Below are 11975 nucleotides of genomic sequence, written 5' to 3' on the forward strand. Positions count from 1 at the left end.
ACTCACCAGTGGCTCGACTGACTACAATTCGCACATTAATAGTCGTGGCAGCCTCTTATGGTCTTATCATTCATCAGATGGATGTTAAGACAGCTTTCCTAAATGGAGAGTTGGATGAGGAGATCTATATGGATCAACCAGAAGGGTTCATTGCGAATGGTCAAGAGAACAAGGTGTGCAGGTTGATAAAATCATTGTATGGCCTAAAACAAGCACCTAAGCAATGGCATGAAAAGTTTGATAATACTCTTACAGCAGCTGGCTTTGTTGTAAATGAATCTGACACGTGTGTATACTATCGGTATGGTGGGGGTGAGTCTGTTATGCTGTGCCTTTATGTTGATGACATCTTGATCTTTGGATCAAATCTCAATGTGATTGAGGAAGTTAAAAGTCTTCTATCGAGCAATTTCGAGATGAAAGATTTGGGAGAGGCTGATGTCATTCTAAACATCAAGCTTGTTAGAGAAGCTGATGGTGGGGTAACTTTGTTACAATCCCATTATGTGGAAAAGGTATTGAGTCGCTTTGGCTTTAGTGACTGTGATCCTGCTCCAACACCTTATGACCCCAGTGTGCTATTAAGAAAGAATCGGAGAATAGCAAGGGATCAATTGACATACTCCCAGATCATTGGCTCGCTCATGTACCTTGCAAGTGCAACAAGGCCAGACATCTCTTATGCTGTGAGTAAGCTAAGTCGGTTTGTGTCGAAACCAGGAGATGATCACTGGCGTGCTCTTGAGAGAGTGTTGCGGTATTTGAAAGGTACTATGACATACGGTATTCATTATACCGGAAACCCAAAAGTGCTGGAAGGCTATTGTGATGCCAACTGGATTTCTGATGCTGATGAGCTTTATGCCACAAGCGGATATGTGTTTCTGTTTGGAGGTGGCGCTGTTTCCTGGAAGTCTTGCAAGCAGACTATCTTAACGAAGTCTACAATGGAAGCAGAACTCGCAGCATTAGACACTGCTGGGGCTGAGGCTGAGTGGCTTCGTGATTTCCTATTGGACTTACCGGTGGTTGAAAAACCAATACCGGCTATTTCCATGAACTGTGACAACCAAACGGTGATTACAAAGGTTAACAGTTCTAGGAACAACATGAAGTCTACAAGGCATGTTAAGAGGAGATTGAAATCTGTCAGAAAGTTGAAAAACTCCGGAGTTATAACTGTGGATTATGTCCACACATCAAATAATCTGGCAGATCAACTTACTAAGGGTCTATCACGCAATGTGATAGAAAGTGCATCGAGGGAAATGGGTATGAGACCCATGAGAGATCTACTCTAGTGGTAACCTGCTCTATGTGATCGGAGATCCCGTGAAGTAGAGTGGAGAAACAAGCTAGGAGTAGATTGTGATGAAAGATCCCTTCTTTAACTCATTTCTGATGCACATCTTTCCTATCTGTAAGGCAGGATGGTTTTTACCTTAATGTATTCCAAGAGTCTTATAAAGGTGAGATGTTGTCCTACAGAACATCTTCTGAGGAATACACCTATATGAGTCAGACTGCTGGTCACAGTCTATGGGATTTGGGTAATCCCTAAATACTCATGAAAGGCACTGAAGTGTGACTTATATGCTTCTAAACAGCGGGAATACCCTTCTGCAGCCTAGTATCAGCAAAGGATTTGAGTGAATCTTATTTCGCACAAAACTGTCAATTCAAGGCATAGTCCATTGTTCAGTTGTGAATGAGTGAAACTCTTATTCTAGATGGATGTTCAACTTAACAGTCTCCATCGAAACACTGGTATATCAAAGGATTGTGATTCTGATACTTCATCATTACAAACCCTAGAGTTTGGTGGGGATTGTTGGATCTTTTATGGGCTTGGCCCATTTATTGAATAAACTCTATGGTGTGTAATGGTGGAGAATACCAATAGTACCACATTGGAAGTCCAAGGGTCTTTTGCCTCGACTTATATGGTGGGATTTATTCCACTTAACTTGAGAAGTCAAGAATAGGACAAGGGCGTGCCACACGCGCGCGCGCGCCGCCGCCGCCGCCGGCCGGGCCGGGCGTGGCGAGGCGAGGCAGGCAGGCAGGCAGGCAGGCAGGCAGGCAGGCAGGCGAGAGGGCGTGGTGTGGTTGTGTTAATTTTTAGCACTCACTAACCGCGTACGTCAGCCGAGTGACTCTGTCTCTTCGTCTGCCGAGTGACCCTGTCTCTTCGTCAGCCAGCCGAGTGACCCTTCTCCTTCAGCTGCCGACTTATGGCGTGACTCGGCAAGAGCTGGCCGACTCATGGCATAACTCGGCTAGAGCTGGCCGACTCTTGGCGTGACTCGGTGACCTTTCTCCTTCAGCTTCCCTCTGCGAGAGGTTAAATAGAGGAGCATCCCTGTCATTCGGCACACGCGAGAACACACTTTCAGAACACAGTCCAGCGCCGAGTGAGGGTATTTCCATCTCGTGACTCTGCGCGCACAGAGAAGCGAGAGGGCAGGTGCCTCCGGAGCCCTTGCCGTTCGAGACCTTGCACGAGGGATCGGCAATTAGGTTTTTGGGGAGCGTCTACGCGACTGCCCAAAGTCTTCTTCCTGCTGACATGACAAGTGAAGTTGGACAAGGATCTAGATCCTCGGAGCGCATGGCTGGGTATGATCAATTCATCTCCTTACTGTTTTTCATTCTGCAAATTATATATGTTCATACCTGCTGTTTTATTTATAGCCATAAATTTATCCAATATGTTTTATCGTATTATATCATGACGTGTTTGATGCCTGATCATACTAGTAATATGATAAATCTGTTTGTCTTAATTTTACAGTCATGCTGTTTATATTGTTATCTGTTTATTTCCAGTTGTTCTGCAATAATCCATGAACCATGTTTATATGCTTATTTTATTTATATGAATTACATGCTTCATATGCTTTGTGTTCTCATGATCCATATTGTTATGGATATTTTTGAGATCACGTTTTCCATGTTTGATTATCTATTATATGTCATCATCATAATGTTAATTTATGGAATTAAAATAATACAGAAAATGCCTATATTTCTAACATCTATTTGATGAAGATCATCTATCAACGTAAATTTTATCATTTTTTCAACATTAGCTTTATAAAGTGTTTGAATGTACTGGAGTTAACGGTTAGTTGATTAAAAAATTACTAGTAAAATTAACTAAGCTAATAACTATAAACAAATTTGTTAAAAACAATTAATAGTTAAACTATTAGCTAAACTGTTTGGATAGCTTCATCTAATTTTAGCAGCTAATTATTAGCTCTAGTATTTAAACGGAACAACCATACTTTGGTTTCACCACGCTTCTATATTTGTAAACAGAACATCCCTTAATTACATAAACAGAACAACCATAAATATCTTCTATATTTGTAATTCAGGAACGGAGGGTAGAAATACGGGGTACAAGAACCAAACTTTGGTTTCACCGCGCCGCAGCCGAAACGCCGAGCGTCGGGTGTCCTTTTCATCGGCGAGGCATAAACTTACATTAGGCCAAAAAGTTATAGGAGGGACCAATAGGTCGTATATTATGGCCTTGTGGTTTGGTTATTCTTAGCACTAAAGTTTAGTCTAAAAACTAAGGATCTATTTAGTTTCTTTAGTCTAGAGACTAAAATTTAGTTAGAAGACTAAACTTTAGTCCATACCATGTTTGGTTCTAGAGTAAAAGTATTCAAAACGTATTAAATAAATCATAAGAGGACTAAAATACCCTTTAACAATCTACCGCTATTAGTGCAACTGAAATAAAAGGAGGGACAAAAAGTAGAATTTATATGGTGTAGTCCCTTTTAGTCACCCCTTGAGGGACTAGAGACTAAAACAGTTTAGTCTTTGTTTTAGTCCCACCGTTTGGCAATTTAGGGACTAAATATGACTAAAATGGAGGGACTTATCTTTAGTCATCGAACCAAACGTGGCCTAAATTTTAGTCTCTACCCTATTTAGTTTCATAGAGTAAATAGATTATAAACACATCAAAAGAAGTACACAAATGTTGAAATGTGCAGATTCTAGATTCTCTGTGTAAGGGTAATTAGAGTAAATGATGCCCTTTAATCCCTTTTAGAACTTAGAGACTAAAGTCAATTAGTCACTACTTTGGTCCTTTCGTTTGTCAAAAAAATACTAAACGGGACTAAAAACCAGGGACTAAAGATTAGTCCAGGGCTTAATAATGAGCAGTTGACTACTATATACATGGACTAAAGGCCTGTTTGGAACCACCTAATTTTTAAGAAACTGATTTATAAAAATGAAGTGGTTCCAAACATAAAAGTTTATACCTTAATTTATAGAAACTGGATTCACAGTTTCTTAAAAACCAAGAAACTAGTCTCTCGTAGCTAAAAAAAATAAAAAAATGGTTTCTTAAAAACTGAGTTGCTTCTAAACAGTACCTAACTAAAAGAATGAAAGTAGACTATAAAGATTTTTGGGAGTGTTTGGTTTTAGAAATCACTCCATCCAAATTGAGGTGGTGCATTATCGACTCATTCCTCAGATTTAGTGGGCTAACTATGAAGAATAAGATGGTGATGTATCAACTCATTTTATTCTATAAACCAAATAAAAATAATAAGCTAAGAATATGATAGACTAATTGTTTCCTCAAACCAAACACTCATCTATAAACAACAGTTGGCTATATTATTAAAATTGATCGGCAATCGAGTATAAAAACTTTTTTTTCTGGTCCTGTTTATCCTGGATATCGAGCTGGCTCGGCTCGGCTCGACTCAACTCGAGTTGGCTCGTTAAGATAACGAGCTGGCTCGACTCGACTCGTTATGTTAACGAGCTGAAGATCCAACTCGGCTCGACTCGTTTGCCAACTCGAGCTGGCTCGTTTAGCTCGCGAGCCAGCTCGATAATACCATATCTAGTGTCTACGAACGGATATAAAAACATGTAGCAAAAGAAAAGAAGAAGATCTATTTAGAAAAAAGAATAGAGTTTGCAACTTAAGATTCTACACTCAACAAAGAACAAGATTAACTATAGTAGAGTACAAGATTAACTATTTTGAATCCGAAATTATTGTAATTTGACTAATTACTCCAACTCGTTTGGCTCGCGAGTCAGCGCGCGAGCCAGCTTGAGCTGGCTCATTATCGTAACAAGTTGAAATATAAGCTCAACTCTTTACAAATTATAAATGAATCGAGTCGAGTCGAGCCACTATTAAGTCGAGTTAGCAAGCTACGACTTTTTCGTCCAGTCCTGCTCACGATATTCACATGCGCCGTTTCCTCTGTACACCCGCGCCGCGCCCCTTTCCCTTTCTCGCTTCTGCCCCTCTGCGGCTCTGCTGCCTGCGGCCTGCCCCTTTTTTTATTCCCAAAAAAACTCCCATCTCGCGGCGGAAAGAGAGAGAGGAGAGGTGCGAGCTGGTAAGATGGATCGGTTGGAGGAGCGGAACATTAAGAAGGGGGAGAGGGAGATGGAGGAGGCGCGCAAGGAAGAGGAGCGGAAGGAGGAGGCGGGGGACAGGAATACCCAGGAGCCGCAGCAAGGTCAAGGCCTCAGCCTCTCACTCGCCAACGGCAGCGACAGCGGCAGGTACGTAGCCTCACCTGACTCTCCGCCCCGCCGTGTCCGGCGAGGGCTCTGCTTCCCTGGATTGGTTCGCGGCTAATTGCTCCCTAGATTGCTTGGGTGGAATTTGGATTCCTTCGTCTCCCCCGCGCTTTCCCCCCTTCCTGTTCTCGGTGGTTGACGCGCTTTAGCACTTGCCACCCCGGCTTTTCGCGGTAATTGTGGAAGCGCCGCGTGGGACGGGCTCTGTGGCCGTACCGTTCGAGTTCGAGGCACCGAATCTCACGCCCACTGCCCAGGGCGAGGATGCGGAGCCGGCGTGGCGGATCCGGGGACGCGTGCTCGTGCTCTCCTCGCTCGCAGACGGAAAACGGAATCACATCCGTTGCTTCGGTTCTCTACCGCTCCCGCTTTCCACTCCCGGCTGTGGTGCTGTCACCGTGTAAAGCACCATTGTAAACTAACCCCTGTCCCGCGGGGTGCAGATTTAGGTGTACTTTTAGCATCAAATGTTCTTATCTAGAAAGAATTTCAGATGCTGGTCTGCTTGGAGGGGGTCATCAGCTGCCGGAAATATTCGTTTCCGGTCCTCGGTCATCCTTGCTGTCATTAGCTGTCTTGCGTTTCTATCTACTCTATTATGATATTGATGTATCATTATGTCGAGCGCGAAACTGAAGCGGAACTCCTGGCTGTCTTAGTGCCAAATGTCCTTTTGTTGTAGGGCACTCAGCTCAGTTTGTCTAATTTTCTTTGGTGCTAATAAGTAATAAATCTTAAAGGTCCTTGATCAAACTTAAGTTAAATGGGAGAGACGATTTAGTTTCGTTGTTTCCCATGGTCCCTAGGCTTTGGGAAAGAACTCTGGCAGATGGCGTGCACATCCAAGCAACGACTCCCCCTCGCTTGCTGAGGTTCTTGTTGTGAAATTTGTTAAAACTTTATGAAAGGCTCTAAATTGAATTGCGCAACCAGGTTAACAACTAATAACTGCTACTGTTTGCGATGCAAACCTTGAGTTGGAGAAATGGCAAACATGCATAGATCTGATGAAAGTTGAGTTTAGCAGGCATATAATTTCCTTGTAGCTGCTATTCAAGATGGATAATTTGAACCTCCAGTCCTACCTACAAGGACCACTAGACTGTGTGATAGGGGGCCAAGGTCGCAGAGTCTGAACTGTTCCTTAAATTTTCCTCTGATGGTAACTGGGTCATTTTTCACAGATTTGGTTGATGTGCTATATTTAGTTGTTCAGTATGTTTCTTCAGAAGCATTTATTTGTTTTGCCTCGGCAGTGCAGCCAGTGCTAGAACAATAGTGCTATGGTTCTGCTATTTCAGTTCCATTTGTTTCCTGGTTAGTTGTTATCCTCCAGGCTCTGAACAATAGGGACATCTGAATTAATCAGATTCCAGGAAAAATCGTTGTGACTAGATCCGATATCTGTACCACTAAGGCCTACAAATGATTTGAATGCCACTGTCCAGAAAGCCAATCCGTTCACTGGCCAAGTAGACATGCCTTTCTATCAGAATTTTACCTCCGTTTTTTTAATCATTTTAGGAAGTAGGGCGATTGCTTTCTACCCCCGTGTCCGCGCACATATTCTATCCTATGCCGGTTTTGAACCCACCACATGGCTTTCTGATATGCTTTTATCTGAACTAGTAGTGGGAGTGACATGGATCTGCCTACTTTCAATTCAGAGGTGTTGTTTTATCTGCCTTTGTGTGTTCTTATTTTTTTGCATTCTTTACTACAAGGTCTGGAATGTTGCCGATGTCGAACCCTTCAGCTAATCCCACACAGCTTACAATTTTCTATGGTGGATCAGTATGTGTGTATGACTCGGTGCCACCAGAAAAGGTAAATATTATCTTCACGTCATTTACAGATATCTTGTCCTTTTGTACCATCTGTTAATACACATGCTAATACACTAATTTGGCATTGACAGGCTCAGGCAATCATGCTTATAGCTGCGGCTGCAGCAGCTGCGGCAGCCACCAAAGGCAGTGCTGCCACTGCTTTTAATCCTCCAATGGTACATACAGACACTGTCGCCCCAGCAGCAGTCTTCTCTCCTGTGCTTACACGGTCTCCATCACTGCAGAGCACTTCTGTAGCAGCTGGACAAGCTCAGGTTGTTGCTGACCCTAGCTCAATAAGCAAGCTTCAGGCTGGTAAGACCACTGCATCTCTGTGTAAAAATCCAGAAATGGAATACCTTTTCCAGTGTTGACATTGTCCAACACGTCTTTAAACTATCTTGATCTGTTGGCCAGATCTCCCCATTGCCAGGAGGCACTCTCTCCAGCGCTTCCTTGAGAAACGTCGTGACAGGTTAGCATGATAGATGATAGCAACAGGGCTCTGAAATTCTGAATCTTATTGTTAGGCCCCTTATTCTACAATCTACATGTTTAAAACTTTAGTTATAAACTGCTGTATGTGGTACCACACTAATTTTTTCCCCGACTATTGGCACCACAGTAGTCAACAGTATATTTTGTACCGTATTCTGTTTTTTGTCCTCCAGGCAGGGTAAAAATAAAATAAAATTTGCTGTTATAGCATTTAAATGATTGCACTTTCTGCTGACAAGTGCTCAATGACATCCCTAAAAAAAATCTATAATTTCTTCACAGAAAGATTGGTAGAGAGCCTGCTTCCATAATACAACATATAGCTGCAAATAGCCTTGGATCATGTAACTCCCTTGAGATTTTTTTTTTAAAAAAAAAATCTGCAAATCGATATTAACACAAGACAGAGTTCTGGGACCAGCAGTAGATACAAAAACCAACATTACCCCCATTTAGCTGCTCCAAATACCATGTTTTTCCCCTGTTAGGAAAATAACATATCTGAGAATCGGGATGTTCCTGTGTATTATCCTGTTCTATTTGGAAAAGCTGGCCACTTAAAGATCCAGTCTCAAGGTTGCAAACTAGCACCATTTTTTTTTCTGATGTAAGCTTTAGATGCCTGTTTTTGCCTTATCTTAGAACTGAGTTTAGAATTGTTTCTTAGTATAACTTTTTTTTTATCGTGGATCTACTGATTTCAAGTGATTACATAAATGATGGCACGAAACAGGGTCGTGAGCAAAGCTCCGTACAGCCCCGCCAAGTCGTTCGATGGCATGGAGTCAGCGGGAATGGAGATGACTGCGGACGGCAAGCAGGGCGCAAGGCCCAGTATCTTGAAAGGTTGGGGAGCCGCGAAGTCTGAAGTCTGAACGGTGAAAGGCTGGCTGACGCTGTGGGGAGGAAGGGACAGGGACGTGCTGTTGGTTTTATTATATTGGTATTTATGTTATTATATACTGTATGTGGTAGCAGCAGCGTGGAACCGCACTAATAATGGGGACCTTAACACCTCTATTTTACTGTCGTTGCTTTGTTGTCGCGTGCTAGGTTGTATTCTGAAGTGGATTCCTCAATACCGCATACCGTACTGCTACGCCTGTTGACTTTGTTACATTGATTGATCGTTGTTCACTTGTAATGGAATGCCGCACCATGTTTTCTGTCGTGGCATCATACGATTGCCCGCGGCTATCAATCAGCTCGAATGCTATCTGTTATTACCCAGAAGACGAACTAACCTGTGGGTACAGTCAACAAATCATCCACAGAGGAGTAAAAAAGAAGCAGTCCCTTAAAGACACCAAAGGCGAGCAAAACTGCATGAAGAAACAGAAAAAAAAAATGCCGTGGTAGTAGCCTCCGACCATGACCAGGGATACATGGGACACGACACCAGCTGGGAACATCTTCCCGGACTTCTTGAAGCGCGACCCCATCACCGACAGAAGCGCGGCCAGATATACCTGCAACGCGGAATCAACGACGACGTCATGCGAAAGAATTCAGGTCGGCCGAACTTCCAAGCAAAGAAAATTGCCAAAGGATCATGAAGAAAAAAAAGGAATCTGCATACCTAAACCAATCGACGATGCAAAGACAGGTCTAACAGGGAGTTGAGTGTGGACGAAGTACAGGACCAGGGCTGAGGATTTCTGGCTTCCACTCTTCATATATCCCATTACACCACCAGCTACAGAACCCAAAGGCACAACAATCAGTTCCTCTTATTCTTTTTTTTTTGCCAGCAGGAACAGTCGTCAGCGATGAAATTTCTTGCATTCTAGGATACAGTCAGGCATAGTAAAGCAGTAAGCGAGGCTGTACCATGAATCCATACATTATGTTAGTCCAATAGCCACGATAGACACGGAGAAAGGAAAACCCAAGCATAAATAAAAGACCCCAACCGACAGTTATGCCAACGAACACATGAAGGAACACATGAAATGGTGGTGACTGGTGAGTAATTGTCACCATAAGGAATTCAATTACTATCATCTGTAGATATCACCGCAATAAGATAGATACTTCCGACTTAATTAACATCTCAAGGACAAACAACCAAGCAAGTGATACGAGTCAATTAAAGGGTGATAATATGGGAATTGGTTTGTGTTTTGCGTCAAAAACAGATGAGTAGAGGTTCAGGAATTCGGCCAGGCAGAGGTTATGCCAGCAAGACAAATATTGGGAAAGGAATACCAAGTATCAAGGCAAGGAATAGAAAGACCACCTACAGCTATCTCATGGAATTAAAACACTTATTTGTAGAACTAAATCAACCAATTTCTAGATTGTTTATATGCAAACAACATCCTTTAGGAGCGACATCATACCACCTCATTTCCCTTTAGCCACTAATCGAGCCAGATAATAAGCAAGAAGACCATTCTATATTTCTATAGTAGACAGAGAGGCTTCTGTATTTTGTAATAGTAAGCTGCAAAAATGTCAGTGCCATTAAACTGATCCTACGTGATTGTCAGGGGTCAAGAAGACCTAATTGTGCACATGAATCATGTAAATCAAATGAGGCAGCAACGGTGCAGTACGCAGAAAACTAAGCAACAATGGTGACCGGTGAGCAATCGTCACTGCCGAAATATTCAGGTTGTCACAACAGTCAACAGGAAGCTAGATGATTCTGATTTATTCGGAGTACCTAGGAACATCTCATACTTTATTTAAAAATTCACTCTACAAAAGCAGTGTCATATATAGTGTCGCATCTCCTGTTTTACGGGGTCCACAGAAAACAGTCTTAGTGATTAAGAACTGATCCAATTCGCAAAGAAAAACATAATCAGGTCGCGCTTGCAACTGATCACTCCGGGGACGAGGGGGAAGTATTACCTCCGACGAGCGCGGCGTAGGCGAGACTGAGTTTCTGCGACATGGACAGTTCATGCCCCATTTTCTCTGCCTCCCCGCCCCTTCCTGACCTCCTCCCCTCGGGTCGCTGCCGCTGCCACCGCCACCTCCTCCAGCACCGTCGCCGGCCCCCGATCCACCGCCGCCGAGCTCAGGCTCCTTGGTCGCGACGGCCGCGATGAGGCGTGACCGGAGGGGGAGAGGGAGGGAGAGGGAGACGGGGACGCGCGGCGCTGGAGCAGCAGCAGCAGCGAGGACTGGGAGGCGGAGATCGGGGGCGGGGCAAGGGCGTTGTGCGCGAGTGGGGACGTGGCGAGCGCAACGGCCATCCTGCTCGAGCTGCTGAAGCTGACTGAGCGGTCACCGGTCAGGGAGCGGTGTTCGTGATGTTGAATTTTTTCTATGTGCCAATTGATGTTACACTCCAGGTGGGGCCAGTGCAGGCAAAACGTCCGGTCGCCTTCGGCCTTCGCTCTCGCTGTAAGCGGCCCGGCTCGCAGTAGAGGGTTGGCGCTGGCTCGCGGGCCTGGCCCAAGTTTGCTAGCGCAGCAGGGTGGGCGATGTCTCGCGGCCTGGCTCAAGTTTGCTAGCGCAGCAGGGTGGCAGTCTGGCAGATCGCCAAGCGGAATTAGTACCAGATCGCTTGTCCGTGCGAGTTGACACCGAGCTGGAAGAATAAAATGAGCAGCAGGCTGCCATGCCAAAGCACACAGCTGCGCGGTGCACACAGAGCGAACTATTCTTTCGCCTTTTACTAAAGAATACCGTGTGTGCGCCGCAAATAGCAGCATACGCCTATTTTTGAAGGGTTTCTCTCTGCGAGGACCCCACAATTCAAAGATAATTGTTTAAATTTAATTAATGTTTTAATTTGTAATTGGTGATAAATTTAAGAAAATTGTAATTAAACATTATTTGAAACAACTTCATTTTTTAGCTGTTCTGATCATTTTTAGGGATCAATAATTCAAAAGTTTAATTATAGAAACTTGATTTCGTTTGAAATTTTAGTTTGTAATATGGTTTGTTGGGTTTTTACGATTCACGAACACAAGCGGGCGCCCGCTCTACATCCTCAACCTAGGTCCGGTTGCGTTTTTACGATTCACGTACACAATTCAAGAAATTTACGATCTCGCCACAGTCCAGCAGGCAGCAGCCCGCCATGCTCATCCGGACCTTCGA

At 43.8% G+C, this 11975-nt stretch overlaps 2 protein-coding genes and 1 non-coding gene across 4 annotated transcripts; 2 read left to right on the forward strand and 1 right to left on the reverse strand.

The window, feature by feature from the left end:
• The first annotated feature begins 5291 nt into the window (after positions 1–5291).
• On the forward strand, positions 5292–9054 carry LOC100383759 (uncharacterized). 2 transcript variants are annotated; one of them, NM_001326383.1, is made up of 6 exons: positions 5292–5568; positions 7311–7413; positions 7505–7591; positions 7661–7730; positions 7833–7890; positions 8647–9054. In NM_001326383.1, exons 1-6 carry the CDS (start codon positions 5405–5407, stop codon positions 8786–8788), a joined length of 624 nt encoding a protein of 207 aa, NP_001313312.1. In that variant the 5' UTR covers positions 5292–5404; the 3' UTR covers positions 8789–9054. The 2 variants fall into 2 exon arrangements, with proteins under 2 accessions (NP_001313312.1, NP_001169865.1); NM_001176394.2 differs by having other exon boundaries at positions 7505–7730; positions 8647–9011.
• Positions 9027–11092, reverse strand: LOC103642135 (dachshund homolog 1-like). Its single transcript, NM_001138332.1, has 3 exons — positions 10773–11092; positions 9493–9609; positions 9027–9382 (listed from the first exon to the last, which is right to left on the reverse strand). Exons 1-3 carry the CDS (start codon positions 10831–10833, stop codon positions 9153–9155), a joined length of 408 nt encoding a protein of 135 aa, NP_001131804.1. The 5' UTR covers positions 10834–11092; the 3' UTR covers positions 9027–9152.
• A 409-nt stretch (positions 11093–11501) lies between these two features.
• On the forward strand, positions 11502–11617 carry LOC111590330 (U5 spliceosomal RNA). Its single transcript, XR_004853461.1, has one exon. It is a non-coding gene; the product is annotated as a U5 spliceosomal RNA (small nuclear RNA).
• The last annotated feature ends 358 nt before the right edge of the window (positions 11618–11975 follow it).

This window comes from Zea mays, chromosome 10 (assembly GCF_902167145.1).
Source record: "Zea mays cultivar B73 chromosome 10, Zm-B73-REFERENCE-NAM-5.0, whole genome shotgun sequence".
In the NCBI taxonomy this organism is placed as follows: Eukaryota; Viridiplantae; Streptophyta; class Magnoliopsida; order Poales; family Poaceae; genus Zea; species Zea mays.

Coding starts and splice junctions, on each gene's coding strand:
- LOC100383759 (NM_001176394.2), top strand. CDS start 5,405: ATGGATCGGTTGGAGGAGCGGAACATTAAGAAGGGGGAGAGGGAGATG. Junction 7,414..7,504: donor ACTCGGTGCCACCAGAAAAG/GTAAATATTATC, acceptor TGGCATTGACAG/GCTCAGGCAATCATGCTTAT. Junction 7,891..8,646: donor CTTGAGAAACGTCGTGACAG/GTTAGCATGATA, acceptor GGCACGAAACAG/GGTCGTGAGCAAAGCTCCGT.
- LOC103642135 (NM_001138332.1), bottom strand. CDS start 10,833: ATGGGGCATGAACTGTCCATGTCGCAGAAACTCAGTCTCGCCTACGCC. Junction 9,610..10,772: donor CTACGCCGCGCTCGTCGGAG/GTAATACTTCCC, acceptor TGGGTTCTGTAG/CTGGTGGTGTAATGGGATAT. Junction 9,383..9,492: donor TGCATCGTCGATTGGTTTAG/GTATGCAGATTC, acceptor TCCGCGTTGCAG/GTATATCTGGCCGCGCTTCT.